Source organism: Centruroides vittatus, unplaced genomic scaffold (assembly GCF_030686945.1).
Source record: "Centruroides vittatus isolate TY-2023 unplaced genomic scaffold, ASM3068694v2 scaffold_769, whole genome shotgun sequence".
Lineage (NCBI taxonomy): Eukaryota > Metazoa > Arthropoda > Arachnida > Scorpiones > Buthidae > Centruroides > Centruroides vittatus.
This window is the reverse complement of record NW_027122717.1, coordinates 1,736,361-1,764,096: the sequence shown is the minus strand read 5'-3', so window position 1 is coordinate 1,764,096 and position 27,736 is coordinate 1,736,361. Positions and strand designations below refer to the sequence as shown.

Genomic DNA, 27,736 nt, shown 5'->3' with positions numbered 1-27,736 from the left:
AATGATGATTCCAAGAAGTTATCATTATTGAATGTTTCAAAAATTGATTAAAAACTATTTTTGATAACAAAGTAGTCATTTTGGAAACTTAATTCATTAAATGGCAATAAATTTTGTATAATATGCTTTTTGAATTTCATTTTTATCTTGTATAGTTGAAAAGTTATTAAAGTTTTTCATGAATTAAAAAATTTTAATTCATGCAGTTTTACAAGATTTTTTTATTTAAACAAGTTGTATATGAAGTCTTTCAGACGTTAAGGTTAGCAACTTGGATCACATGCAGGTCCATCACAACCTATCCAACATGGATAACTTTTTAAATATTAATAGTAGACCACTATTAATTAGTAGTAGTTGACTATCCTGTCATCCGGAAAAGGTGAATGACTACTTTTGGTTGAATTACTTCAACCCTCTTCTGTAATGGTCCCTTTCTATTTGACCAGCAGTATGGTGGCATTTGAATAGGAAAATTACATAATTCAATGTTACCAGCGAGCACAAAATATGATTTAAGTGGTTTTCGAGGGTGCCAAGTTTAAATATTTGGTCCGTTTTACACAAAATTTGATTTGTTTGCAGATTACTGTTTGATATTCGGCTGTGAATGGTGCAGTTTCTTAGAGTTAACATTAGAAAATATTATATATGGAAAATTTAGCATATATTTTCAATTCCTGTCTACTTGACCAATGAAATTGTGGCATTTCATACCATCTAAGTATCATGATAAACATATGACAATGGTAGGTTGAAATAACCAAATTCTTTATATGGTTTTCATTTTAATATTCATTATATTATAGTATTTGGGTGTACTATAGATTGCTCCATATGGAATTTCGGAACTTTGAGTATATATTTGAACTTGGGACCAAGACAAGTTCAACGATATCCTACTTGTGGACCGAGACCAAAAATAAGAAAGTTATCATATTTATGATTTCTTGCCTTTCACAATGCATTCTACGCCATTTTAGAGTTTTTCACTAGGTTCGACTGTTCGTGCTCCCGACAGACTCCTCCCGGAGGGGAGCTGCCAGCAGACTGCCGAGTGTTTAACATCACTAGTTATTGATTTATAGTAGTTCTTGAACAAAAAAAAAAAAGGAAACATATACTGAACTACAAGCAGCACCACCTAGTGGAAAACTCTAAAATGGCATAGAATGCATTCTGAAAGACAAGAAATCGTAAATATGATTAACTTTCTTATTTTTGGTCTCTGGTCCAAAGGTAGGTATCGTTGAACTCGTCTTTGTCCCCTGAGTCAAATATATACTTAAAGTTCCGAAATTCCATAATCTATAGTATCCCCTAGTGTTTGATTTATATAACTACAAAGATTATCTTATGTAAGGGTTTATCACATCAAGTGACCAATCTAACATATTTTAAAAATTTTTGTTCTCTACTGTACACAATTTAAAGAATTTTTTAACTGTGTGACATTAGACACTTGGTGTTTTTAACCCTTACGTAAGATAACATTCATAGTTATATAAATCAAGTAATATAATATAAAAGAAGGGTTAGAAGTATGAAAGAATCTAATAATCTTAATATTTGCTGTTGTTATTTTTTGCCTGAGCAATGCTTGGCTCATCTGCTAGTGTTCAATAATGCAAAACCAAAATATAATTTTTTCTACTTTAGGTTTTAGATCAAGATCTGCTTTCAAGTTGATTCAGTTAAATAGAAAATTTGAATTCTTACAAAAGTCTAGAATTCTAATTGATCTTTGCGCTGCTCCTGGGGGATGGCTACAAGTTTCACAGAAATATATGCCTGTTTCAAGTCTTATAATAGGTAAATAATAATTTTTTTGTATTTATTTTAATTGAATTTTGTAACTATTATAAAAGATTTTTAGTTGATTAGAATAATATAATATCTCTTTAGTATTATAGTATTAATTACAGTAATATTAAATATACCATTTTACTTGCATATAAGACGAGGTTTTTATTTATTTTCACTCCTTCAAAAATTGATTTATCCTAAGTACATACCTATACATGCGAGTGAAGAACTTTTTGCGTTTTTGCAATAATTTTGTGAATTATGTATTTGCATTTTTACCAAATGCTCACCCTCTAGTGTTTAAAAACAAGTATTTTATCTGGGTCGTTTGAATCGATCTTGTGTATTGTCAGGAGTAAAGATGAATAGCAATAGCTTTTGAATTGAATTCCAAATTGAAATTCCGAAATAACACGGGAGCGCAATATAAGTTTTAATCCATTCCCATGTGAAAGTAGATGATTATTCGGAAATCAGAATCTGGAGAAACTCATAAATATAATCAACAGAGAATAGATTTGACTGTTAAGAACTGGCAGAAAGGTTCCCGATTGTCCAGCTTTGCAGGAATGAATTATGTTGTCAATTTCACAAAATTTTTCCTTAAAGTTTAAAATGCCAGTAATTTTAGCGGGACAATGTGTGCATTTATGTGCATTTGATATTTTATTTATGATTAAACAAAATAAAATTAGAATTGTATTAATAAATCAAATTTTTTAAATTTCGATTTTTAAAATCACACCTCATTGTATATGCAAGATAGTCTTATACATGAGTAAATATGGTATATATATATATTATAGCATATAATAAATCAATTATTAAATATTGCAAATTATTTATATTGTGGGAATGGCTTGAGAAATTGTTATAAATGATAAAAAAATTATTACATATGTTATACGCTACAAGCAAAAAACTATCTTCTAAGAAATAAATATATCATGGTTGAAAAAGAAGGCTAAAAAAGTCACCATGCATATTATATGTGAAACTGTGATCTTCCACAGGTTATTGAATTTCCTAAATGTCTTTCAGTAGGCTATAGGTAACTGTACCTAACCCAACTTTAATTAAGCAATAACATTTTTATTCAAAACATATTATTATTTTTTTTACAAATTATAAAAACCTTGCAAACATCTTTGCTATCCTTCTGTCCAAACTGAATTCTTATATGCAGAGACAATCTTTCTTTTGAGGCTATGGCCCCACAACATCATGTAAATGGAAACAGTATCCTCTAGTACAGGGATGGGCAACCTTTATCTACGTAAGGGCCGCATTTCAAAACTTTTGAACTGACGCGGGCTGCACACAAGAGAAAAGAGGGGGAAACTGTCGGTAAATCACAATTCTTTATTCATATATAATTATAAATTAGCATAGGTATACTTAATATAGCTTTTGGCACTGATCTAAACGTAATATATCGGAAATATTCGGTTAAATATCAGTCACTGCTAGTTTTAAATTAGTTTCGATGTATCTGTTAGCCGGTTTCTTGTTTTAATTTTTACTAAATTCATTGGGAAAAAACTTTTCACAAATATAAACGTTTGTAGAAAATAACGTTTGAATTTTTGTCGAATATCTCATTAAGCTGGGAAATTGATATATTTATTCACGTTTTATGCCACGCGGGCCGCAAAAAATATTACTGCGGGCCGCATGCGGCCCGAGGGCCGCGGGTTGCCCATCCCTGCTCTAGTAAATTAACCAAATTTACAATAAAACACATCAAACAAAGTAAATATTTAAAATCTTGGCAGATTTATAAAATTTATTATAAAAACCTCACGAACATCTTTGCTATCCTTCCATTTTTTTCTTCGGCTTTTTGTTTTCAAGATACAATGGGGTTCCCCCCATTGTATCTTGAAAACAAAATCACAGACTCTCCATTTTTATTATATTTTTAACTTCCTTATGTCATATTTTGTAAAATGTCAAAAGTTAATCAGAATTGATCAATCAAATTTTGAGAACTAAGGCCGCGACTCCACTAGCCGTAAAAGGGCCGTAAAACCCCTCACCGTAAAAGCTTTTAATCACGTGACCATGATATTTTACACCTGAGCAGGTCGTAAAACCAACGTTAAAAGCGAGTTGAGCAGTGTTCAACTCGCTTTTACGTTGGTTTTACGACCTGCTCAGGTGTAAAATATCATGGTCACGTGATTAAAAGCTTTTACGGTGAGGGGTTTTACGGCCCTTTTACGGCTAGTGGAGTCGCGGCCTAACTCAGTTCCATAAACCACATAGACAAAACTTTACTAAACTCCATTTCAAATGTCAGTGTTTCTCAAAGTATGGTTCATGGACCATTGGTGATCACAAGCATTGCTAGATGATCTGTGCACTGACCTAATTATTTTTCTAAATTGCAGTTATATGCTGTTTATCCAGTAGAAAGATTATTTTTATGTGCCACTTATCTGTCATATTAGATTATTGACTAGACAAACTATTTTGGCATGTATCTAAGGCAATGTTTACTGGATAAAGAAATTGACAAAGGCATAGTTGGTCTTAGTTCATTTGTGACTTGGTTTAAGTTGTTTGCAACTACATAAGTTTGAAAACTGATTTATTTATTTAATAATAAATTAGATATTTTAGCTAGTTATTTTGAACATAAGCCAAATATTGCTCAATTTCTATAGCTGTAATTTTATGACAATTTTAAAATTACAGCCCAAGGAATCCAGCATTATTTGGTTTAAGTTTAGATGCACTTTGGATTATGTTCATATATAAGATACTATATAAGTCTTTTAATAAAAAAAATAATTACATTATTAGGCATTGATCTTGTCCCAATAAAACCAATTCCTAATGTGACTACGCATCAAGAAGACATTACTTCTGATAAATGCAAACATGTAAGATTCGTTTAATATATTATATTCTGAGATTATTTAAAATTATTTTTAATGGAAATTATTGTCTGAATTATTAGCTTTTAAAAACTGAATTGAAAACATGGAAAGCGGATGTAATACTTCACGATGGAGCCCCTAATGTTGGAAAAAGTTGGATTCATGATGCTTTCTCTCAAAGTAAATATATTTAATTTCTTTTTTCAATATTTAAATTTTTTACAAAAAGTTCCTTTTTTATTGTTTAATTCTAACGTAATTTGTTTTTCAGATCAGTTAACTTTGAGTGCACTGAAACTTGCTTCAGAATTTTTAACTAAAGGTGGCTGGTTTATAACAAAAGTATTTCGTTCTAAAGATTATCATGCACTGTTATGGGTGTTCAAGTTACTTTTTAAAAGGGTATGTCTTTAAAATTGATGAAATTATTTGTAAATAAGCTTTAAATTGTGAGAGATTGTGGTTTTATTGACAATTGTAGTCAGGTCTGAGTGGTTGGCCTTTACAAACTCTGTTAGACAAATCAGGATAACTTATGCCTTGTTGAAAGCCAGTGTTGAGTGGACCATGATAATTCTATGTTATTATCAACAATACATTTATTTAAAGTAAAAATTATTAAAGGATTTACATCAAGCATTTCTTTGCACCTAAACATACTTTCATGCTTGACAATTTGGACATGTGAAGAGAGAATGACAAATTGTCTTACTTGTGTATAGTGGTCTATCAATAAGTAATGTTCACAATAAGGATTTTGGTTTGGTTAGGACTGACAATTGTTATATATTTATCAACTTGCATTACAACTACAAATTTCCTTTTGCCCTCAACTCAATGATGTAAAGCTTCCAATCTCATTTTTTATATGGATTGAGTTTTATGAAATTAAACCAACCAGAGTGAAAATCTTCTGATTGTATGGCCAATTAAAATTTAGGTGATTAGTTCCTAGTTTATGGGGAAGAGAGATTATGCATTGATGTTGTCTTGTGAGAAAATCTTGAAGATAACAGAAAATGTCATCCAAGAGGATGTTGAGTTTAGATGAGATAGCAGAATTAAAGAATAAATGAAGTAGTAGCTTGATTAAGAATTTCAGATCCTCACAATTGTAAATGACAAATTAAGTTTAACTATTTAAACCAGACCAAATGGCTGAAGTGGTTACGAACATTAACCTATCTTTCTGAGGACCTGGGATTTGAATCCAGCAACCAAAAAATCCCTGAAATTTTTTGTGGATGATCTGTCTTTAATATGTCAGGTTCCGTCTCTCACCACCCGATTGCCCCATTGTAGGCTTGGCTAAAAGTCCCATTGTGGGATTTGAAAAAAGCCCTCTTGGTATTCACAAGATAGAAAGAGAATTTAAAAAAAAATTTTAATTGCTATGAAAATGTTTGTTTTAAATTAGAAATGTTATATTTGTATGTTATTGAATCTATTTTTTTCTGATGTATTAGATATTTATTATTATTCTTATTTTATCTTCTACACAAGATAACTATCATGATAGATTATAATTGTCTTATGTAAAACAAGATAAATATAACTAAGCATTATCATAAAAATTTCAAATAAATACATAATTAAGAAATTGAATAATACATACAAATTTTATTAATTACAATATAGACTATTTTATTTTCAAGTAAAAGTGAAAAATCTGAACTACTAAAGACAGCAGAATATTTTCATTTATCAGAGAGAGAAATTTAATAATTCAAATATAATAAGTGCATATTTACAGTTAGTTTAATATTAAAGGAAAATGTTACTAGAAACTCTGAAATGTATTGATTCAGTTTATAATTATATAAACTGAATCAATACATTTTAGAGTTTCTAGTAACATTTTCCTTTAATATTAGTTTCTAGTAAACTTTTAGGACACTATATAATTATATAAGGTGTCCTGAAAGTTTGAATTCATAACAGTTATGTTGATCTTTGTTTATTCTTCTATAAGCATGGTGCTGAGTAAGAAGGATCAAATTCCAGTTATTTTGATGGTGAGGATGCAGATTCAGTGTAAAGTTGCTGAATAGTTTAACATGCTGCATTCAGATTTCTCACCAATCACACACATCAGTCTGGATGCAGCCTATTAAAATCTTTGGGTGACTTCTCACCAATTGCAGGTTTTCACCTTAAAAATAACTTGAACTCATCCTTCCTTAATCAGTGTTTTGTTTTACTGTAAAACTTTGTAACAAAGGTCAACATAACTCCTGTGGTTTTAAATTTTGGGACATCCTCTATTTATATCTACATTTATAATCTATAAAATAATAATTAACCCATTCTGATTGGTTAAAATTCACATTACAGGTTCATGCCACCAAGCCACAAGCATCTCGTCATGAATCAGCGGAGATTTTTGTTGTGTGTGAAAACTATATTGCTCCTGCAAAAATTGATCCAAAATTTTTCAATCCTAAATATTTATTTGAAGAAGTTGAAGCAGAACCTAAAGCTTTTTTAAATGTTCTCCATCCTGAAAAACAAAAGAAAAAAGCAGAAGGTTATCCAGAAGGAGATTATACACTTTATAATAAATTAAAAGCATCAGAATTTATCAAATCAAATAATCATATAGAACTGTTAGGGAAATATAATGAGGTAACCCTTTTATGGTTTATTATGTAATTTTATATTTATGAACCAATGCAGAATTTTTCAAACTTGAAATAGTTAAAGATTATTTTTTTTGGTATTTTTATTTTGTATACATAATTCAAAAGTCTGATCACATAAAAACCAAGTAAAACAGCAAAACCGTATTTGAAACAAGACTATGTCTCGGAGACTCACTACTAAGCAGGATCACTTTGACGCTCAAGGCGGATCTCATTCTCATTCTCCAATCTTCTTTGATATTGTTGGTTTTGAGTGCGATCATTCAAACTTCGCTGGCCAAGACCACAAGGTCATCCACGATGCATTTTCGGTGAAATTAACCTATCCATGTCGAAATTTCTTTCCGTTGCATGTCGACCCAGGTTGAATTTTTGTCAATGACTAATGAAAATTTCTGGTTTTGAAAAAAATAATCGTGGCTATTGTATCGTCCGAAATTACTTTTTATTTTGCACAAACAATACTGGGTTGCATCTTACCTTGTCTGTTGACCTCGACCACGTGTTCTGCGTCTTTTGTTCTGCTAGTAAAAATTAACTGAGAAACCAATAATTTACTTAATTTGTATCGGCTACGCGATATTTACAATAGTGTTGAGATATAATATAAATCCAAGATCGGCTGTCGAATCGAAAGGTTAACTAAATGAAATGAAAAGATGTCTTTTAATAAATTAAAAGCATCAGAATTTATCAAATCAAATAATCATATAGAACTGTTAGGGAAATATTAGAGTTTAGGTGCAAAGTGAGGTCAAAGGGCAAAAGTCACATAGTGCCCTCTGCCCCATCACGTCAAATTTTTATCGGTCCCACAATTTTACTATACTAGATAATGTTAAAAAAAAAAAAACACTTGTAACGACATATAATTATAACCCTGTTTTAAAGTCATATTTGAAGCACTCCCAAATTTACAAAATTAGATTACAAATTTTATTTAATGTAGAAGATACTGTGTGTTCAATCCTAAGGTCAGAGTTCATTTCTTAGAATGACTGTGGGTGGTACTCTCCCCACCTGACTTCAGTGGGGTGAGATGCCTGTTTTGCCTGTTTGTAGAAGAGGGTCACCATTTTGTATTTTATTTTGACTCTGTTGTCGGTCCCCTGACTACCTACAAGTCTGGATTTTATTTATTAGCAAATCATTTGGGCACCTAATACTCTGCCAAATATCAACTCTTGACATGTACTCCTTCATACCTCTAAGCTGGTAACAAAAACGGCAGTACGATTTTATAGACAAGACATAGTCTTGCCAAAAATAAAAAAAAAACCTATGAGCTGCAAGTGATATCATACACAAATCCATGTAGGAGCTGAAAATGTTTTCCCAGACCTAGAGAAAACTTAGAGACTCATAGTGGTTCCTACTAATAAATTAATATTAATTTTTACTAACAAAAAATAAAATCTTTACAACTGCTATTTATTAATAAAAAAAACATTACATATTTCATTTGTTCAAAAAAGAAAAACAAGGTGAAAAGAAATGGCCAAATGCTCGAGCAGTTAAAGCAGCAGTCTACCATTTTGGTTGCATGGGATTGAATCCAGAAGGGTTAAAAATTTTCAAACCACAGGAAGTTTTTAGGGGTGGTTTATCTGGAATGCATCTAGCTTCATTCCTCACCATCCAGTTACCCCATTGTGGGCCTAGCCAGACCCTTAATGGACTTGCTACAAAAAGATTTTCTTAGTGCTCACAGGGTGGGAGGGAAATGCTTTAAAAAGAGGATTTGCTAAGGGGCAAAAGGATTATGTTCTACCCCAGTCTATTCCAAGTTTTTGACAGCCCTCATCATATAACACATACAGTTTAAATTAATGTATGCCAATTAAAAATAATTCAATTATTTCTTTATAAACTATTTGATATAATATGTTATATTAAAAATAATAGAATATTTAACAATTTAGCATAAAGTAATTTAAAAGTGAGCACATAATAACCGATTGTCGTTTAAAAGTGGCGAATTTCATCCCACCAAAGTCAGGTGGAAAGAGCACCACCCACAGTCGTTCTAGGAAAGTGAACTCTGACCCTAGGAATGAACACGTAGTATTTTTTTTGTTAAATAAAATTTGGGAGTGCTTCAAATATGACATTAAAACAGGGTTTTATGTCATTACAAGTGGGTTTTTTTAACATTATCTAGTATAGTAAAATTGTGGGACCAATAAAATTTAACGTTATATTATGATTGTCGTTATATCTGATGACATTATAATCGGGTTAAACTGTATTATTGTCACTACATCAGTACACTATCAAGAAACATCTTTAAGATGGAATTTTAAACTAATTCTTGATGCTGGATGGTCAAGATGACTGAGACATGTACCGTACCTGTCACTTAGGAACTTGGAACTTGTCAGGATTGGATTCTTGGTGAATTTTCATAAATGTAATTAGTGCTTTTGAGGTGAAAAGAGCAAAGAATAAGAAAATAATAATAATTTTTTTGTAATTATTGGACAATATTAATGTACTTTATAGACATCTTAATCTTCCAAAAATTTTATATATTCATTTAAAAGCCTATTTCAGATCATGATCCAAAGTTTGGGAAAATCTGCTTTACATGAATAATAAACACTGAATTCTATTATAAGATATATTTTAAAAATGTTTTTTATTTAAAAGATTATTTTTGATGATCCAAAAATTGAAAATCATCTGTTATCAACAAGTGAGATCAAAGAGTGTTGTAAAGATATTAAAGTATTAGGGAAAGGCGATTTAAAGTGAGTAATTTTTCTATTAATATATTAGTTATGATAATAAATATGGTGCTAATGATGATGATTTTTTTCTTTTAAAGACTACTATTAAATTGGAGAAAAAAGATGAAAGAGTATTTAGAAAAAGAAGGGAAGGAATTAGTAGAGTAAGTTTCATTATAATTAACTGTTATTTTTTTCATTGCTTCAATTTACAAATATAATTGCATTATTTTTAAAGAGAATTACAAGAAAAAGAAGAAATTCCAAATGCAGATGAGGAAATTTTAGAAGAGACCATTAAACTTCAAAAAGAACAAGAAAGTGAATTGAAAAGGAAGAAGAAAAATATACTTAAACAGAAAAGAAAATTAAATGAAAGAATTAATTTGAAAATGGTCATTAAAAATGATGAACCACTTGTACAAGAAGATATTGAATTATTTCGACTCAACAAAATTAAAAAGAAAGATGTATGCATTAAGGAAATGTCATAAAATCTAAAAATTATTTTTATTTATTTATGAATTTATGATACATAGTTAATAATATTTATATAATACATGCACATGAAGAACATGTCATTAAATGATAACATTAATTTTAATTCACAGGACTTGGATAAACTTGAAGAGAATGATCCTTCTGTATTAGCAGATGATCCTGATAATGAGAAAAAAGATAGATTGAAAAGAAAATGGTCTGTATATAGTCGAGATGAAAAACCAACTGATTGGATAGAAAATGAAATAGTAGATGATGATGGATCTGTTATTAGGTAATTTTATATATTTTGTAATTTTTAACTTTGCAATTTAACTAAACACAATTCATACAGCTTAGAAGAAGAAAGCAATGAAGAAATTGAAGAAAATAATCCTCTTCTATTGGATTTAGAAGATAAAAAGAAAAATGCTGCTGAAAGATGGTTTGAAAAGGATATATTTACAGGTGTAGAGATGGATGATGACGATGATGAATTAGAACTTGAATTCATTTCTGATAAAACTAAAAAGACAGGTTTGTGTGTAAATCAAGTTTTTTCTGTTTATTTAATTTACTATTTTTATTAAGTGCAATTTGCAATTCTGTTAATTCAACAGCCGTTAAACACCCCAAATATAACAATTCCCTGTTAACACTCCCACTTATTTTCTAGGCACCAGTTAAATCTGTAATCTGATAAACTAGAGTTAACACCTTAATGCTGGTTATCAGATCTTCACTATGTGTTGAGATTGAGTTTCAATTAATAAATTATGGAATACAGTGGTTGATCGGATAAAGAACACTTTCACAAAAGATTTTTATGTTCAGACAATGAACACCTCACAGAACAAACACAAGAAGAAGTGATGTAAAATAATGAATACTGATTGGTCTTCCCTTGTCTTCAGGCAGCAATTCAAAACTTTTTAGAGTGCAGATGTCAGCATTGACGCTCAACCCAGTATATACTGATCAGATAGTATTCCTCTTAACTTTGAAACTCTCCCTTGTAATTCCAGCCTTTTATTTTTCTGACAGAAACAATTCTTTTATAGTATTCATGAGACTGTTGGGTGGGTGCTCATTAAGTTTTGCATTGGTTTTTATTTTCGAAAGGTGAGAGTATAATAGCAAAAGTAGAGAGTGGGTAGATGTTGCTGGGCAGTATGGCTTGAACAGGTCTACAGTAGGCCACAGTTCAATCTTATCTAAGAAAGATACAGTATAATCAAGAAGACTCAAGCAGCTAAAGGAGTAATAAAAATCGCATCTGAGAAATAAATAACATTGAAGAGCTCATAATGGAACCTAAAACTGATCTGATGACAGAAGAATGCCAAGAACTCTTGAATGAAGAACACCAAGAAACTTGGTGAGATATGTTTTCACCAAGAGGATTAATGCCAATATCTGCTATTTAAAGATCTTTTGAAGAAGTGGGAAGATGTCATAACAATAGTTTTAGAATGGCATCCAAACCAAGTTGAGGTTAATAGGCTTGGGGATCTCTACAATTACAATGCTATTAATTACTTCTGAAAAATGCTGAAGAAGAGAGAAAAGCAATTGACATTAGATAGATTCTTTAACTCCCACAAACGGAAAAAACATGACTAATAAAAATGCAACGCTGTGTATATACGTATTTCTATCTATATATATATAAAATTACATGTCCTGACTGACTGACTGACTGACTGACTGACTGATTGATTTGTCATTGCCCAGAGCAAACCGATGAACCTAAAGAAGTGAAATTTGGTACACAGTTAGGATATGATCATGAAAATGCACTCTAAGAAGGGGTTTTTGAAAATTCCCTTGCAGAGAGGAGAGGGAGAGGTTTAAGGCTTAAAAAGTCTTAGCCCTGAAAGGAGTACCACAAACATGGTTTACAGAGAGCTACTGGGGTAACTGAAACTCTATCTTTCTGTAATTATTTATACTTTAGGAATTTTTAGATAACATCATTTATATTTCAAAAAAAAATTAAACTCAGATTTATCATATCTCAGAATTCCATAATATTTGAAACTTGAATTTAGGTGCATTAGCATTCCATAGTTTGAAACAAACAAAAATCAGTAATTTTACCAAATTAGTGACAACTAATGATTGAGAATCTTAGTGAAGTACTGAAGAAGGGTTATTTCTATCAAATTGCAAAATCCACACAGGTGAAGCCACGGGTAACAGTTAGTTATTACATATAAATAAACATAGTAAGAAAGTATATATTTTTATATTTTTTGGGGTCTCCAGAACGAATTAATCAAATTTCCATAAAATCCTATGGTAAATCAATAATTGGTTAATGAACAGTTCAGATAACAAATAAAGTCTTGGAATGGATTATGTTTGTTAACCGATCACCCACTATATTCAGTTTCAAATTATTATATATTAAAACTAGCTGTTACCCACAGCTTCGCTCGTGCAGATTTTGCAAGCACACCCTATTTACATTCAATATTTCAACAGCCATAGTAATTGTTATTTAACACCTACTGCTGAGAATCAAACAAACTGTTTTTAATTTGATAAATTTTCTGGAACGTTTACAATCATTCTATAATCGAACCAATATGCAAAAAGAAATTTGAATTTAAAACGGCTCAAACATTTGGTTAAAAAATCGAAATATATAAAAAATATTTATAACAATGTCTGAAATGTTATCAATTTAATACCCCTAAGTACTCAATGAAGACTAAATGTAATTAAAAACAAAAAATCGCATCTAAAATAGTACAGTAGAAGCCATTCTTCAAGTTAAGACTTAATGCTCTCCCTCTCCCCGTGGGGGAATTTCGAAAAATCCCTTCTTAGTGTGCGTTTTCATGATGTACCTTAACTGTGTACCAAATTTCGCCTCTAGGTTCTGGAACTTTCTAGGAAAAACTGGAACATTCTCATTGAAGCGTCACACATTTTCAAAGTCAACCACTTTCAACCCCCATATCTCCAAAACCCTTATAGCTATCGGGACGCAACCACCATAGTGCACGATGGGAGACTTGGGACTACTACCACACACAAACACCATTCATGTGCGATGTGTAGTTTTGGCTGCAGAGTGAAATATAGGCACAAACATGTCCATTTTTATATAATATATATATATATATATAGATTTGATATATTGTTTTAATTTTTTCAGTTCATTATATGTAATTAATTAATTTACTGAGAATTCTTGATGTAATCAAAAATTAAATTGAGTAAGCACTATGATAAAAGTCACTTTAACATGGCTAATAATTGCTCATAAATGTTTTTGAAGTCTTTTGCTCCTTCTTCAGACTGTTATATTGTAAAGTTTCATTCTAGTCATATGGCCAAATGGTTAAAATATCAGCCAACTATTCTTGGGGACCCAGGAATGAATCCAGACAGGTCAAAAAACCAATACTCAATATATATAGATATAAACATACAGTAAATCGTTTTCTGATTTTTTAATAATCAAACATATATTTTTTCCAAAATTTTTTAAAATTATTTAAAATTCAAAATTAATTTCTAATTATTAATCTTACACGGGTAAGCTGCCATTTTGTCCTATCTTTAAGCTATAATCCATAATTTAATTAATAATTAGCTTAATTCTACACCAAAAGAAATCCAGCTTTTCAGTCAATATATTTGGCTTAATAATTACAATTTTAAATTTATTATTGATTTATTTCTATTAGATGAATCAACAAATAGATCACATGTTGGTGTTGATTAACATTCGCATCAGGTTCTTCCCAAGAACCTAGGATGTCATAATGCAGGGATGGACAACCCGCGGCCTTCGGGCCGCATGCGGCCCGCAGTAATATTTTTTGCGGCTCGCATGGCATAAAATATGAGTAAATATATCAATTTCCCAGCTTAATGATATATTCGACAAAAATTCAAACGTTATTTTCTACAACTTATATTTGTGAAAAGTTTTTTCGCAATGAATTTAGTAAAAATTAAAACAAGAAACTGGCTAACAGACACATTGAAACTAATTTAAAACTAGCGGTGACTAATATTTAACCAAATATTTCCGATGTATTACGTTTAAATCGGTGCCAGAAGCTATATTAAGTATATATATGCTAATTTATAATTATATATGAATAAAGAATTGTGATTTACTGACAGTTCCCCCCTCTTTTCTCTTGTGTGTGGCCCGCGTCAGTTCAAAAGTTTTGAAATGCGGCCCTTACGTAGAGAAAGGTTGCCCATCCCTGTCATAATGTAACGGCATAGAATGTTTGCAGACCCAAGCAATGCAGCTTTTTGAAGTTGACAGATGTTAATTTTGTCAATTGATTTGCTTGAAGTGCTGCCTCAGGCTTTTGGGAATGGCACCCAGTGTGCCTATAATCACTGGTTTTACTGCAGCTGCTTTGTGCCACAATCTTTGGAGTTCAATCTTCAAGTTCATGTATCTTGTAATTTTTTCTTGTTCTTTATCATCAACCCTGCTGTCACCAATAATTGTGACATCAACAATCCACACTTTTCTTCTTGACAAGTGTTGTCTGGTGTATTGTGTGCTAGTACTCTATCAGTGTTGTTTTCCGATACTGTCTGTGGAATGTGTTTTTAATATGATTTGTAGACATCTAATAATTTATGTTTGTTTGCAAGCTCTTGGTTTATTATATTTGCTACCTGATTATGTCTAAGTAAATAATCTGTCTATGCCAGGAGCTTGCAACCAGAAGTGATGTGTTGTTTAGTTTCTGGCATGATGTGATCTTTTCTGCATGTGTCATTTGTGAGTGTTGTATCTTTGAGTATGTGTTTTCTGTAGTTTTTGGTATTTATGACCTGATCTTGTATCGCAATCATGAACCATTCCGTCTACCCAAAGAGGTATCCCCAAGCTAACCAACTGTTTGATTCAGTTTTGTCAACAGAATTCTGGGTCAGGTTGTAGGGATGACTACTTTGGAGTGCCTTTTGAGCCCACGATTGCTTAATGATGCCTATGCTTTTTATATGTTGTGTCATGTCCATATGATGCAAGTGTAAGTTTAATGGTGTGTTACTTGAGTCTGCTATATAACTGTGATGTTTCTTGTTTTTTGTAGAAAAACTCTCAGTGTCTTTATTGTTTGTAGTGGAGGTTTACTATGACAATCAGGACACATCCACCATCTTTACATATAGAGGTTAATCTTTCTATGACAGATTTAGGATGATGTATTTGCTTATGTTTATGCTTAGTAAGTGTTGTTCTTGTTTTCTGTTAGAATTGTTCAAGATTGTGTGAGTCCAATGTGTAGTTTCAAAAGAATATGCAAGTACTGGGACAACATATGTATGTGTTTATGCTTTAACTAGGTGTTTTGCATTTAACTGTGTTCTGAAAATAATGTTTAACCTACTTTGGCATTCTTTAATTAATCTTTGCATTATTTGTGTATATTCTGTTAATTTAGCCTGTTGGAATCCTAAATACTTGTAGAACTTGCCTTCTTTCATGGATTCAATATCTCCATTTTCAAGTGCACAATCTCCTTTTTTCAGGATTCCTTTTTCTATGTGAAGTGTTTTTATTTGTTTAGGCCAAACTCCATTTGTATGTCCTTGTGTGATTTGTTTGTTTGATGAAGTTGTTTTTGTGTTGATGCATAAAATTTTATGTCATCCATGTACATGAGATGTGACAGTGTAAACTGTTGTTTTTCGATGTCTGATACTGTAATCATGTGTGTTGTTTAACATGTTAGATAATGGGTTCAGAGAAGACTCAAGGAATCTTCTTGAAAAATCCCTTGCCTAATGAACATTTGATTTGTTTGTACAGAATGTTATGAATCCTGAGACTTAGTGTTGTTCTCAGTGCTGTATATTGTTTTGGAAGAATGCAATGAGTGATGATGTATGTTGTACATGTGTAGAATATGTAGCAGCCAACTGCATGGAACACTGTCGAATGCTTTTCTGTAGTCTATATATGTTATGTGTATGTTTGTTGTTTGTGTTCTTGCCATAGAATGACTGAATCTATGAGTAAGTGTTCTTTGCATCCTCTGTGATTTCTATGGTTGCCTATTTGTTGTTCTGTAAGATGTGTTCTACAATATGTTTGTATATTTTGTTTGCAATACAGGATGCCAATAATTTGTAGAGTGTTGGAAAGCATGTAATTGGTCTGTATTGTGTGGGGTCTGTGGTATTGTTGTTTTTAGGTATCATGAAGGTGATTCCCCGAGTAAGAAATTTTGGCTTGTGGATTGATGAATATGTGTGTTAGGTGTTTAGTTGGTTCCTGGCACACTTATATAAACTTTTTGTACCAGAAATTGTGAATGTTGTCTGCACCAGGTTCTTCCAGTTGTATGTTCTGTTAACAGCATATCAGATGTCATGTACTGTTCATTTATTTCACACAGGGCATACTTGGTATGTTATGCAAAGTTTTTGTTCTCCTCAATCCAACCTGAATCAGTATTGTGTGTGACAGCACTGGACCAAAGAAAAGACCAATAAGTTGTGAGTTGTTCTTTTGTTGGTGTGCCACTGTGCTGTGTATCAGTGTTTGTTTTGGTTCTAATTTGTCTTAAAGAGTTTTTCATTGTTTGTACATAATTTATTTTGTTGTTTTCATAGAAAATATGTTTTGTATTGTTTGAGTATGTGCTTTGGCTGTGAGTTTTTGTTTTAGTGTATCAATGTTTTCTGTAATATGTGTGTTGTGATGTTCATGTTTTGTGAGTGTTTTGATTTTCTTAAAAATGTTTTTGAGTAGTTTTTTTAATTTGGGTGTTATGTTGTTTTTAGTGTATTGTGTCAGTCTGCCTAATTGCTGTCTAATGTCATTTATTTGTGTTTCTACTCTTCTCTGCCAGGTAGGCTTGTGATATAATTGTGTTGTGTGTATCTGCTTGCAATTGTATTTTCAGTCCATGGTGTGTCACTACTGTTACTGCCCCAGCATAAACTAATATATGAATGTTTTTGAGTGGAAGTTAAGTGAATGTAGTCGGTAGTGAGTGTTTACATAATTTAGTGTTTTTCCTACTACCTTGGACAGGTTGATTTTTGGATATTTGGTTTTTGCATAGGATCTGTACCTGTATATTTAGTAAGTGTTTCCTGAAATAAAAGTGAGAGTGTATTAACTAAATCTATGTCTAGGTTATCAGTGGTGGATGATGAAGTGTCTGTAGTATTATTAGTGGTAGTTGTTGTGCATGTGCTATTATCAGTGCTTATTGCTGGATTATCCTGGCAGGTTTGTGATCTTCATTAACGTTAAATGTTTCTATCTATTGATGTACAGTAGAGACTCGTAAATCAGCACCCCGGTAATCAGAATCGTCAGTAATCGGCACGATTTTCAGTCGGACTGTGTCGTGCTGAATCGAACGTTTTTGATACTAAATTTACTTCTAAAGTATAATTTTCATGTTTTTATATTCTTCAATATATTTATTTTGTTTGTACAAAATGCAGAAATAATTTTTAACGATACGATAGCCTCGATTATTATTATAAAAATTTTTGTTAGGCTTAAAATCGACGAAAATTCAACACGAAGTGACATGCAACGGAGAAAAATTTGAACATCGGACAGGTTAATATATTTTTTCATACATAAACCGTAATCAGAACAAATCCCTAATCTGAACAACCCCAGTCCCCAATTGATTCCGATTTTCGGTTCACTACTGTATTTGATCAGCAACCCGTTGTTTGATAAGTTCAAGTGTTTTTTTCTGGGATAAGGTTGTTGTGTATAATTTTCTTTTTTGATCAACAATTCTTTGTTCAGTGACAGTGAGGGAGGGAATTGTATGAATTCATGGTGTAGTTGTTGTCTGTATGCTGTCATGTTTGGTGTAGTAAGTACAGGTGATAAACTCATTTATTTCTATTGTCCATTTTATCTGTTGGCATGGTTTTCCAGCCTTTATGGTCTGTGGATGCATTGCCACAAACACCAAGGCTAGGTTGGTTCCTCACAACTGTTGAACACATTGCAGTAGCCATGCTTGAGCCGGTGTTGCTTTCGCCACTGGTGACCAAAAGAGACTGGGGCCTATTTTTCGAATGTGAGCCTGCCTAACCCACAAACTTGGACCTTCTAATCCAGGCAACATCTGAACCGGTATCACACTTAGACCTGATTACTACCATAGTAAATATCTCCACAGAATGTGGGTGTGGTCACTCTTAGCTTCATTTCTCCCCATAGAACTTACTGGCATGGATCCCTACCAGGAGCTTGTACTCCACTCTGAATTCCTCTATAGATCAGTAAAATTACTGGGCTCTCCCATGACCAGGTGGTGATCACGGGAGAGTTATTATTATTATATTCAAAATGATGCAAACAGTTTTAATAATGAAGATGATGATGATAACTGTAATATGTAGTATTTTTATCTACACTAGTTTAAAAATTTTTTATATTTAATAGATTATATTATATGATGCAATTTTAAATAGTTAACATTTATTTTCAGAATTTGAAAAACCTTCCAATGAAACTAAAAATGAATCTGAAGTTTTAATAGATGAGAAATCTGCCTTTGATAAAAGTAAATTATTTTCTTATTAAATATTTTTATATTATACATAAACTGTATGGAGTGTTCACTTTAACATTTATCTAGGTTCAACTAAAAAAGATCTTTCCAGCAATGCATAGATATATGCATATGATTTCATTGTGCTATTTATAATAAAATAATTAATTTATATTTTCCAGTATAATATGTCCTGTTAATATATAAAAAGTACTAGTATACAAAATAAATTTTAAATTATAATAAAATAAGTTAATTAATTCAAAAAGAAGGACATGTTTAAATCATATGGTATGTCCAAGTCAATACATAAATTTTTTCATCTCTCTCAAGGGCAAGGATAATGGAAGAGAAGCATTTTAAGATTTAGCATAACATATAATTGCTATGTTATGCTAAATCTCTAACTGTAAAGGACAAAAATTAACATTGCTTAAATTAATGCAAAAGCACTTAGCTTTATTTTACTATAGTACATGTTCAAAATGATTGCCTTTAATGGCAATACAAAAGTGTACACAGTTAAGGCTACACTATGGATGATACATAATATTCCTGTTGTGCGTGCCTCTTGTATTCCAGCTCATCAACATCACTTGAGGCTACCTAGGTATGTGTCATGTGTTGATGTTTTAGGTGATCCCGTGAGAGAAAGTCAAGTGGAGTCAAGTGTGGGGAATGTGATGGCCATGTTGTCTTGGCCACTGATTGTCAAATAGCTCTGTGAGCCACTGATCCATATCTGGCTGGAAATGAGGTAGCATAGTGCTGGTACCAAGCATGTTTCAGTTCCTCCAATGGCAAGTCATCAGTCATTCATACACAATTGAACTAATGAATCATATGCATACACTTGTCCAATTCTGGTAAGATCTCCTTTATGGTTGGATAAATATTAAAGTGAACATCCTGTATAATAGAAATGCATTTTAATTTTCAAAAAATAAACAAATTTAGAATGGATTTTGATGTTAGTATATTGACAATATTATATTATAATTTTGATAAATTATATTCTTTGCTTATTGCTTCATGCAAATTTCACAAGTATGTTTTGAAATTGTAGAATTTTTAAACTATAGAAGATTCATCTAACAATTAATTGTAATTTAAATAATAAATATTTTTGGCTATATTTATAAGTTATCTTTGGGTTTGAAATAGAATTAAAAAAAGTGCGAATAGCTTACAAATAGAATGTCATACTTATAAATTTGATTGAATGAATGTTTATTTTCAAGCTAAAAGACTAATTAAAATAAAAAGTTACATATATAAATACAAATATAAGTATATTAAAACTAGTTTTATATCTATATTTATGTATAAGTTGAACATTACATATGTAAATTTGATTGACATGCATTAAATCAAATGTATATATGTAATGTTCTACTTTGTAATTACTCATTTTTCTTTTATGGTATACCACAATCCTGAAGATGGCTAGAAAATGCAGCCAAAAATATTTATTCTTTAATTAATAATTTTTGATCCAGCAATAAAAATATTTATTGTATTGGAGAATTTTTCATAAGATCAATTGATACATCTAAAAATATACCATATATTTTAAAATAACTGAATATCATAGAATTTTTATTTCTGCATTTCCAAAAAATATTCTTTAAGTTAGCTTTTAATAATGATTAAGATTTTGTAAGTTATTTTGAAAATTATATTTAAATACATATTCTGAATAGAACATGTATTTAAATATAATTTTTACATTGAACCATTTTTATATTTTTATAAAAATAAATCAAAATAACAATTTGTTTTTAACTTTTCTAAATAAAAATATTGTTTTCTAAGGTGGTGATATTTCAGAGACCAGCAGTTCAGATGATGATATCAGTGATGATGAAGATGATAAGAAAACCAAAACACAAAAAAGTAATTTTGGTTTTTTCCTTTACTTATTTATTTACATATTATTTTGTGTGTGTGTGTGTGAAATAAATGTGAATGGGACAGCTGCACCCTCTCAGGTCAGGTTTGACACCACCTGGCTGACAGGAACCTTCAAATCACGCAAGCAGCCATGTATGTAGGACTTTTACAGAGTAAGAGATGAAGGAAAGATATTTTAGAGATAGGGAGGCCTGGAAGTAATACACTCAACTACTGAATTAACAATAAAACAAATAGTATCTAATTTATGTAAGCCTGAGATACATGCACCATAAATATGACATCATAACATTTATCTATAGGGGTTACTATATTCTAGCAGACTAGTCTATAATCTATTTGTGCCTAACATCCACAGGGGAGAGAGTGTTTAACCTAAATTTTGTGGGTTGAGTTAAATACCTGAATCCTTGAGGTTCGGTGATTGTTGGCTGGCTTGGACATCGTAGAAAGGGGGAGGAAAGTCTCTTACTTTGCTGAAGATGTAATAATCCATAATATTAATGGTCACGATTGGTTTAACTCCATTATTCTTTAATTTGGGCAGTAACTGGATTGATAGGAACTGGGTGGCTGACAGGACCACAGGGATGACTGCCAAATTGGAAGATAACCTTCTTGACCTTTTTGTTGATCCTTTTATACATTTTTGACCATTTCCTGTGTTGAGGTATCTCCAAATAAGACAATATCGAATGAAAACATTGTCTTTGTCCAATCCAATTTTTTTTTTATCTCTTCCTTTGGTGAGTTTTTCGTGGAAGAGAAGTTAGTCAAGGGAAAGTGTTATCTTCAGTGAAATCTTATTTCCTCATTGCTTTTTAACAAATGTTAACAATGAAGACATTTTGAACTTGTCAAAAACGTTTATTTTCTTTTGGTAAAATAAATTTTTGCTGGATTTTGATGGTTATTGTGTGTTTTTTGTGTATTACATCCAGTTCTAAATGATAAAGAATTTAAATACTGGTTTCATTGATTATTATAGAGAAACATGTTCTAAGGAGAAAAGAATGAAATAAAATTCAAATAATTGTGTATAATTGAAAAACTATATACAAATTTAAACTATATAAAACAATTCTAGATCACACTTTATATTTAAAATTTAATATAGTCAGTCATAATATATTACAATATTTCATGATTGGAATACATCAAATGTATCTATGAACTACTGTAGAGCATATTATATAGATATATGCAATCTAAAGTTTTTATTGTAATCACTTTGGGACTCATCTGTACTTATGATAATAATTGATTGATAACATTAAAAGATCATGTTGAAATAACTAAAAACAATATATAACTTGAACATTTATTAATTTTAATTAACTCATACAGTGTTATTTGCTTTCTATTTTATTGCAGTTCTGTCTTTAACAACTGCTGGCATATAATTTAAGTAAGAAATAAGATTTAAATTATAGTATAAAATGCTTACTGTCAATACTTTAATTTTTCTTCAAGATTTAAATTATTGTACTGTGAGCAAATAATTATTATATTTAAAGGCACTAGTTTAGACTGATAACTTATAACAATTGTAAATTATCAACCATATTTCAAGACTTATAACATGAACAAAATAGCCAAGGCTGTTCACAGGCATTTTTCATGTGTCTAATTCCTAAATAGGGACCAGTTTTGTATAGAAAGTCCTTTCAGGAGGCACATTTCCTTGGAATTGTGCCAAATTTTGCATTGCCTTATTCCATCAACCAACCAACCAACCAGAAAATCAAAATGAATAAAATTATATAAAATCAAAAAGAAAATTCAATATTTGTAAATCAAATTGTTTAAAAATATATTGTATAATTAAAACTTAAATTGAAATAAATAACAATAATTATGAAATCTGATTTGGACTATAAATATTTTCATTCGTGTTTTAAATATTTTATAAGAATTATATTTGAGATATATTTATAAGCATCAATACTTTAATTTTTCCTTGTAGTGCATCTTAAATGAGTTATAATGTCTACATAAATAATAATAAATGGTTTTTAAATTTAGAAAAGAAGAAAAAGAAATTAGTTTTAGATCCTGAAGGTCTTGCCCTGGGCTCTTTGATGATTAAATCACAAAAAACTAAGAGAGATATCATTGATGATGCTTTCAACAGGTATGTGTTATATAGTTGGCATTCATTTAATATTTTTAAATATATTTCTTGGAACATTAGAGTTAATGGGATAGTTTTTATCAAGGCTGTCAAGTAATTAATAAAAGTTGGCTTCCTGAAATCGGCAATCATTTATCTATTTATTTGCAAGGATGATGTCAAATTTGTGAACTTTTATGATCAAACATTTATTCTTAAAAAGTTTTGCTTTATATTAAAAACAAAACTTTATATTAACATATATCTTTACGGACAAGAAATATATTGTGGATTATTTTTATTTAGCATTAACATTTGAATTTTGATATACAGGCTGTGGCAAAAGTTTCCATACATAGGAAATATGCACTAAAGTTACATACGTTTTGATACCGGTATAGGACAAAATAATAGGAACAGAACACCCCTTTCAAAATGTGTTGTACTTCGACTGTCCAATACAGCCCCGCCACATGTCGCAACACTCTGCCATCCAGTGGCAGTGAAAGGGAAGGTATCAGTCGAGCATTTGATGGTGTGACAGTTGCATGAGAAAATTCTGTTTCCAGCAAAGCGCCATTATGTCCGACCTGTCTGACGTGCAGAGGCATGATTATTGGAGCTCGCCTTGCTGGAGCATCTGTGTCTAGAACAGCCAATCTTATGTGTGTTTCAAGATCCACTGTGTCAAGAGTTATGACAGCTTACACAAACTGGAAGAGGTGTCGTCTGCGAAGCAGAATAGTGGACGAAAGTCAAAGTTGACTGACTGGGATATACGAGTGTTGAAGAGGATAGTCGCCTGAAAACGTAAGACTACACTGCCACAGATAACCTCTGAGATGAACACCCTTCTCCAGAACCTTGTACCCACCAAAACTATTCAATGGGAGCTGCATGCTGTGAGCAATCATGGCCGAGTAGCTATCCCAAAGCTGTTAGTGTCGCCACAGAATGCTATGAAGCGACGACAGTGGTGCCGAGACCACCAAAACTGGACACAACAGCAATGGGAACAGGTCATCTGGTGTGACGAATCATTATTTATATTATTTCAGACCATCGGACGTGTGTTCGTCTGGCGAACTCCAGCAGAGGCATTTCATGTTGACATGTTGGTTCCTACCATGAAGCACAGAGGGGGCTCTGTGATGGTGTGGGGAGTGATATCCTGGCGTGGCTTGGGGCCACTCGTAGTCCTGAGGGAGAAGGTCAGAGGCAAGCATTATTGCAGTATTCTCGCAGATCATTTACACCTTATGCTTCATACTCTGTTTCCTGGAGAACGTCCTCTATTCCAAGATGGCAATGCCCCTGTACACACGGCTCGCTGTATTCAAACATGGTTGGATGAGCATAATGATGAAGTGGAACATCTCACGTGGTGTCCTCAGTCCCCTGATCTCAACATCATTGAGCCTGTGTGGGGATTTTTAGAGAACAAAGTCCGTGCTCGGTTTCCTCCTCATGCACACTACCTAAACTCAAGACTGCTCTGCAGGAGGAATGGCTGCAAATTCCCTTAAACTTTCTGCATGACCTTTATTTCTTAATCCCACGTCGGATACAAGTTGTAATTCAGGCCAATGGTGGGCCAACTCCCTACTAATAAATATTTTGCATTCTTTCACAGGTGTTCCTATTATTTTGTCCTATACCTGTATATCTACCATTACATGTTATACAGATGTTGAGAGGTTTTTTCCACTTACTTTGGACATGGACAATATATCTGGTCAATGGTGGATCCAGAAGAACCCAAAGGGAAACTAGCTCAAGAATTAAAAATATTTGAATAATTATCAATACCTTTTATTAATATGTGCAAGATGATTGTATTGTGGATGGTCCAATAAGCCATATATAAACATTTTTAAAAAGTGTTTTCGTTTGAATAAATTAATTTTTTTTGGTCAATGAGGAAGGCTTAAGCACCTTTAGCCACTTCTATTTATCCATCTGTGTCTGGTAATATGGAATCACAAACCTCGACAATCCTCATATTCATGGGATGCTGATATATAGTGTCTTTTCTACTGATATACAGTGGCCTTTGAGTATCCCCAGTAAAAGAAATCTGATAGATGAGGTCTGGTGAATAATCTCAACCCTGATGTCTTTTGACAATGGCATCTGCTCCATTCATTCGCTTACAAAAGAGGAAAAGAAAACACTGTGTTTGGAGACTTTTGCCATATCCTGTACTATTCTTTCAGTTTAAACAGCTGAGAAAACTGTTCAGAGGTTGAGTCAGATTTGCACATCTGCTAAAGTGGCCACACATCATCTGCAAAAATGAAGCTTAGATCCTCATTTTTTTTTAAACTTATTACTATTTGGAGGAGTATGAAAAGACACTTATATGTTATTATTTTGGCTACATCAAGTTAAATATGTCCCTGATGAGATCTATGAATTTATGATATTTTTTGCTAGTTGAATTGCAAATATATGATCTTAAATGAAAATAAATTAACAGAACAAAATGAATGAAAGTAAAGTAATCTTACAATGAATACATTAAATGAACAGCTGGATTTCTTTATTGGGCTATTAAGGCTAAGTACTAAGTAATTTGGCAGGAAATAAATGCTTAGGCTGTCATCTCTTGTTAAACTTAATAATTATAAATAAACTAATTAATTGAATTTAATTTTAGAATATTTTGGAAGAAAGATCAGATTGCTTATATTTATTATATAGATAAATATATTTTTAGATATAGTTTCAATGATGAAAATTTACCCGATTGGTTTGTTAAAGATGAAGAGAAGCATTATAAAAAAAATCTCCCAGTTAGTGAAGTAAGTATGATTATTTTTGTTAATTTTTTTAAAATTAGATGCAATAGCATATATTGTGAAAACAACTATGGCCTGATGTCCACAATTACTTTTAGTGGTCAAGTGTATAAATCACTGCCCACTTGGAGTTTTCTAAGTTGTTTTTGTTTGTGTAACACCTAACACAGTTTCTTATAGAAAGTCTTACTGGGAGGCACCCCTTCTTGCCTAAAAGTTTGCATTATGTTATTATGTCAGTCCAATCTGATTATAGTACAACCCCAATTAACTGAGGTTCTGCATTTTCTGAAATGAACCTGTAAGTGACTACACTACTTGTCATGTGCTGTAATTCATAAAAGAAAGTTTGAAATGGTAATGTATATTACAAAATGATGTAACTAGAAAATGATTTCAATATAAGTCAAATCATTCACATAAAATGTAACTACAATAATGCAAAGATTTACGGTTAAAACTATTGTACATATTAGCTATATAGTAAATGATATAAAAAGTTTTGTTTTTATATATGACTAGATTAAATTCACTAAGGTATACAAGAGGCATAATGATACCATTTAAATCTTTTATATTTGTAATTTTTAATCCAAAATGGTCATGGTGATCCATTTTATCAGAATTTTCAGTTATATGAGGTAGCATTGGTCTGTGTAGTTCAGATAATTGGGGTTCCACTATATTTTTCCAAACAATAATGTTAGGAAAAATACAATGAAAACACTGAAAGTCTGATAAAAATAAATACCATGTGTATTACAATTTTATTCTTTAATCTGATAAGTAAAGAATACTATATTCATATATTTTGCTATCAATATAATAATAGTTATTAGGCCATAATTTATTGTATATGGCAATAAAAGATTGTTGAATAGACAAAAGTAATATTACTTTATTATGGTTTATCCTCCATATTTTAATAATGCAATAAATTTTTTCCCTTTTTTAGTCTCTTGTACAAGATTACAAAGCTCGTTTAAAGGCAATAAATGCCAGACCAATTAAAAAAGTTATTGAAGCTAAAGCAAGAAAGAAGAAAAGGGTAAATAATCAATTGTTTTTCCTGCCTCTAAGTAAAGCCATATGCATTTAATCATTATCATCTCGCAGGCTCTTCGAAAACTTGAAAAAGCTAGAAAGAAGGCAGAATCAATTACGGAATCACTGGATATGAGTGAAAAAGAGAAAGCACAGCACTTAAAATCGTTAGTAACTTATAAAGTTTTTTATTATTGTTTTTTCTGGATTTTTTAATTTGTGATTTTTAAATTGTAGAATATACAAAAAAGCATTAAAGAAGAAAGAAGACAAAATTACTTATGTAGTAGCCAAGAAAGGAATGGGAAGAAAAGTCAGAAGACCAACAGGTGTTTCAGGAAGATTTAAAGTTGTAGATAGGCGCCTGAAGAAGGACAAACGTTCATTGGATGCTAAAAGAAAAAAACATAAATAAATATATTTTTTATATTAAGTAAAATTTAATAAGTTTATTCATTTCTAAAAAATTATTTTTGAATTACTTTATTGATTCTTCGAACAGAGCATGATTCATAAAAAATAAAAAAAAGAAACATTTTCAGATAAATTAGAGAGTATGATAGAGAAAATCATTTGTTACTGTTTCACAAAGATGGAAACATAGATTTAATATCACAATTAAATCCATCCCTAACACTTTTGATGTTTTGGGTCTATGCCTATATTAACATTAATCACCAAAATAATCTCTTCATTTCATCCAACATCCAACTTTTTAATACAATTGGATAAGCAAGCCCATAACATAATGCGTTTCATTTAAAACAGACTGGCTTGCTTATCCAACTGTT

The 27,736-nt window shown here is 31.3% G+C and overlaps 1 protein-coding gene across 1 annotated transcript in view; it reads left to right on the top strand.

Moving 5' to 3' along the window:
- Positions 1 to 27,384, top strand: part of LOC136989871 (pre-rRNA 2'-O-ribose RNA methyltransferase FTSJ3) — a 28,717-nt gene extending 1,333 nt beyond the window's left edge. The window contains exons 2-18 of the mRNA XM_067288161.1: positions 1,660 to 1,812; positions 4,615 to 4,694; positions 4,772 to 4,871; positions 4,963 to 5,093; positions 7,026 to 7,316; positions 9,983 to 10,083; positions 10,161 to 10,226; positions 10,301 to 10,532; positions 10,674 to 10,837; positions 10,898 to 11,079; positions 19,011 to 19,085; positions 20,889 to 20,969; positions 23,013 to 23,121; positions 25,820 to 25,904; positions 26,857 to 26,949; positions 27,018 to 27,112; positions 27,183 to 27,384. Coding sequence (XP_067144262.1) covers positions 1,660 to 1,812; positions 4,615 to 4,694; positions 4,772 to 4,871; positions 4,963 to 5,093; positions 7,026 to 7,316; positions 9,983 to 10,083; positions 10,161 to 10,226; positions 10,301 to 10,532; positions 10,674 to 10,837; positions 10,898 to 11,079; positions 19,011 to 19,085; positions 20,889 to 20,969; positions 23,013 to 23,121; positions 25,820 to 25,904; positions 26,857 to 26,949; positions 27,018 to 27,112; positions 27,183 to 27,360 — 2,216 coding nt within the window. The 3' untranslated portion in view covers positions 27,361 to 27,384. The remainder of the gene's footprint in view (positions 1 to 1,659; positions 1,813 to 4,614; positions 4,695 to 4,771; positions 4,872 to 4,962; positions 5,094 to 7,025; positions 7,317 to 9,982; positions 10,084 to 10,160; positions 10,227 to 10,300; positions 10,533 to 10,673; positions 10,838 to 10,897; positions 11,080 to 19,010; positions 19,086 to 20,888; positions 20,970 to 23,012; positions 23,122 to 25,819; positions 25,905 to 26,856; positions 26,950 to 27,017; positions 27,113 to 27,182) is intronic.
- Positions 27,385 to 27,736: the final 352 nt, after the last annotated feature.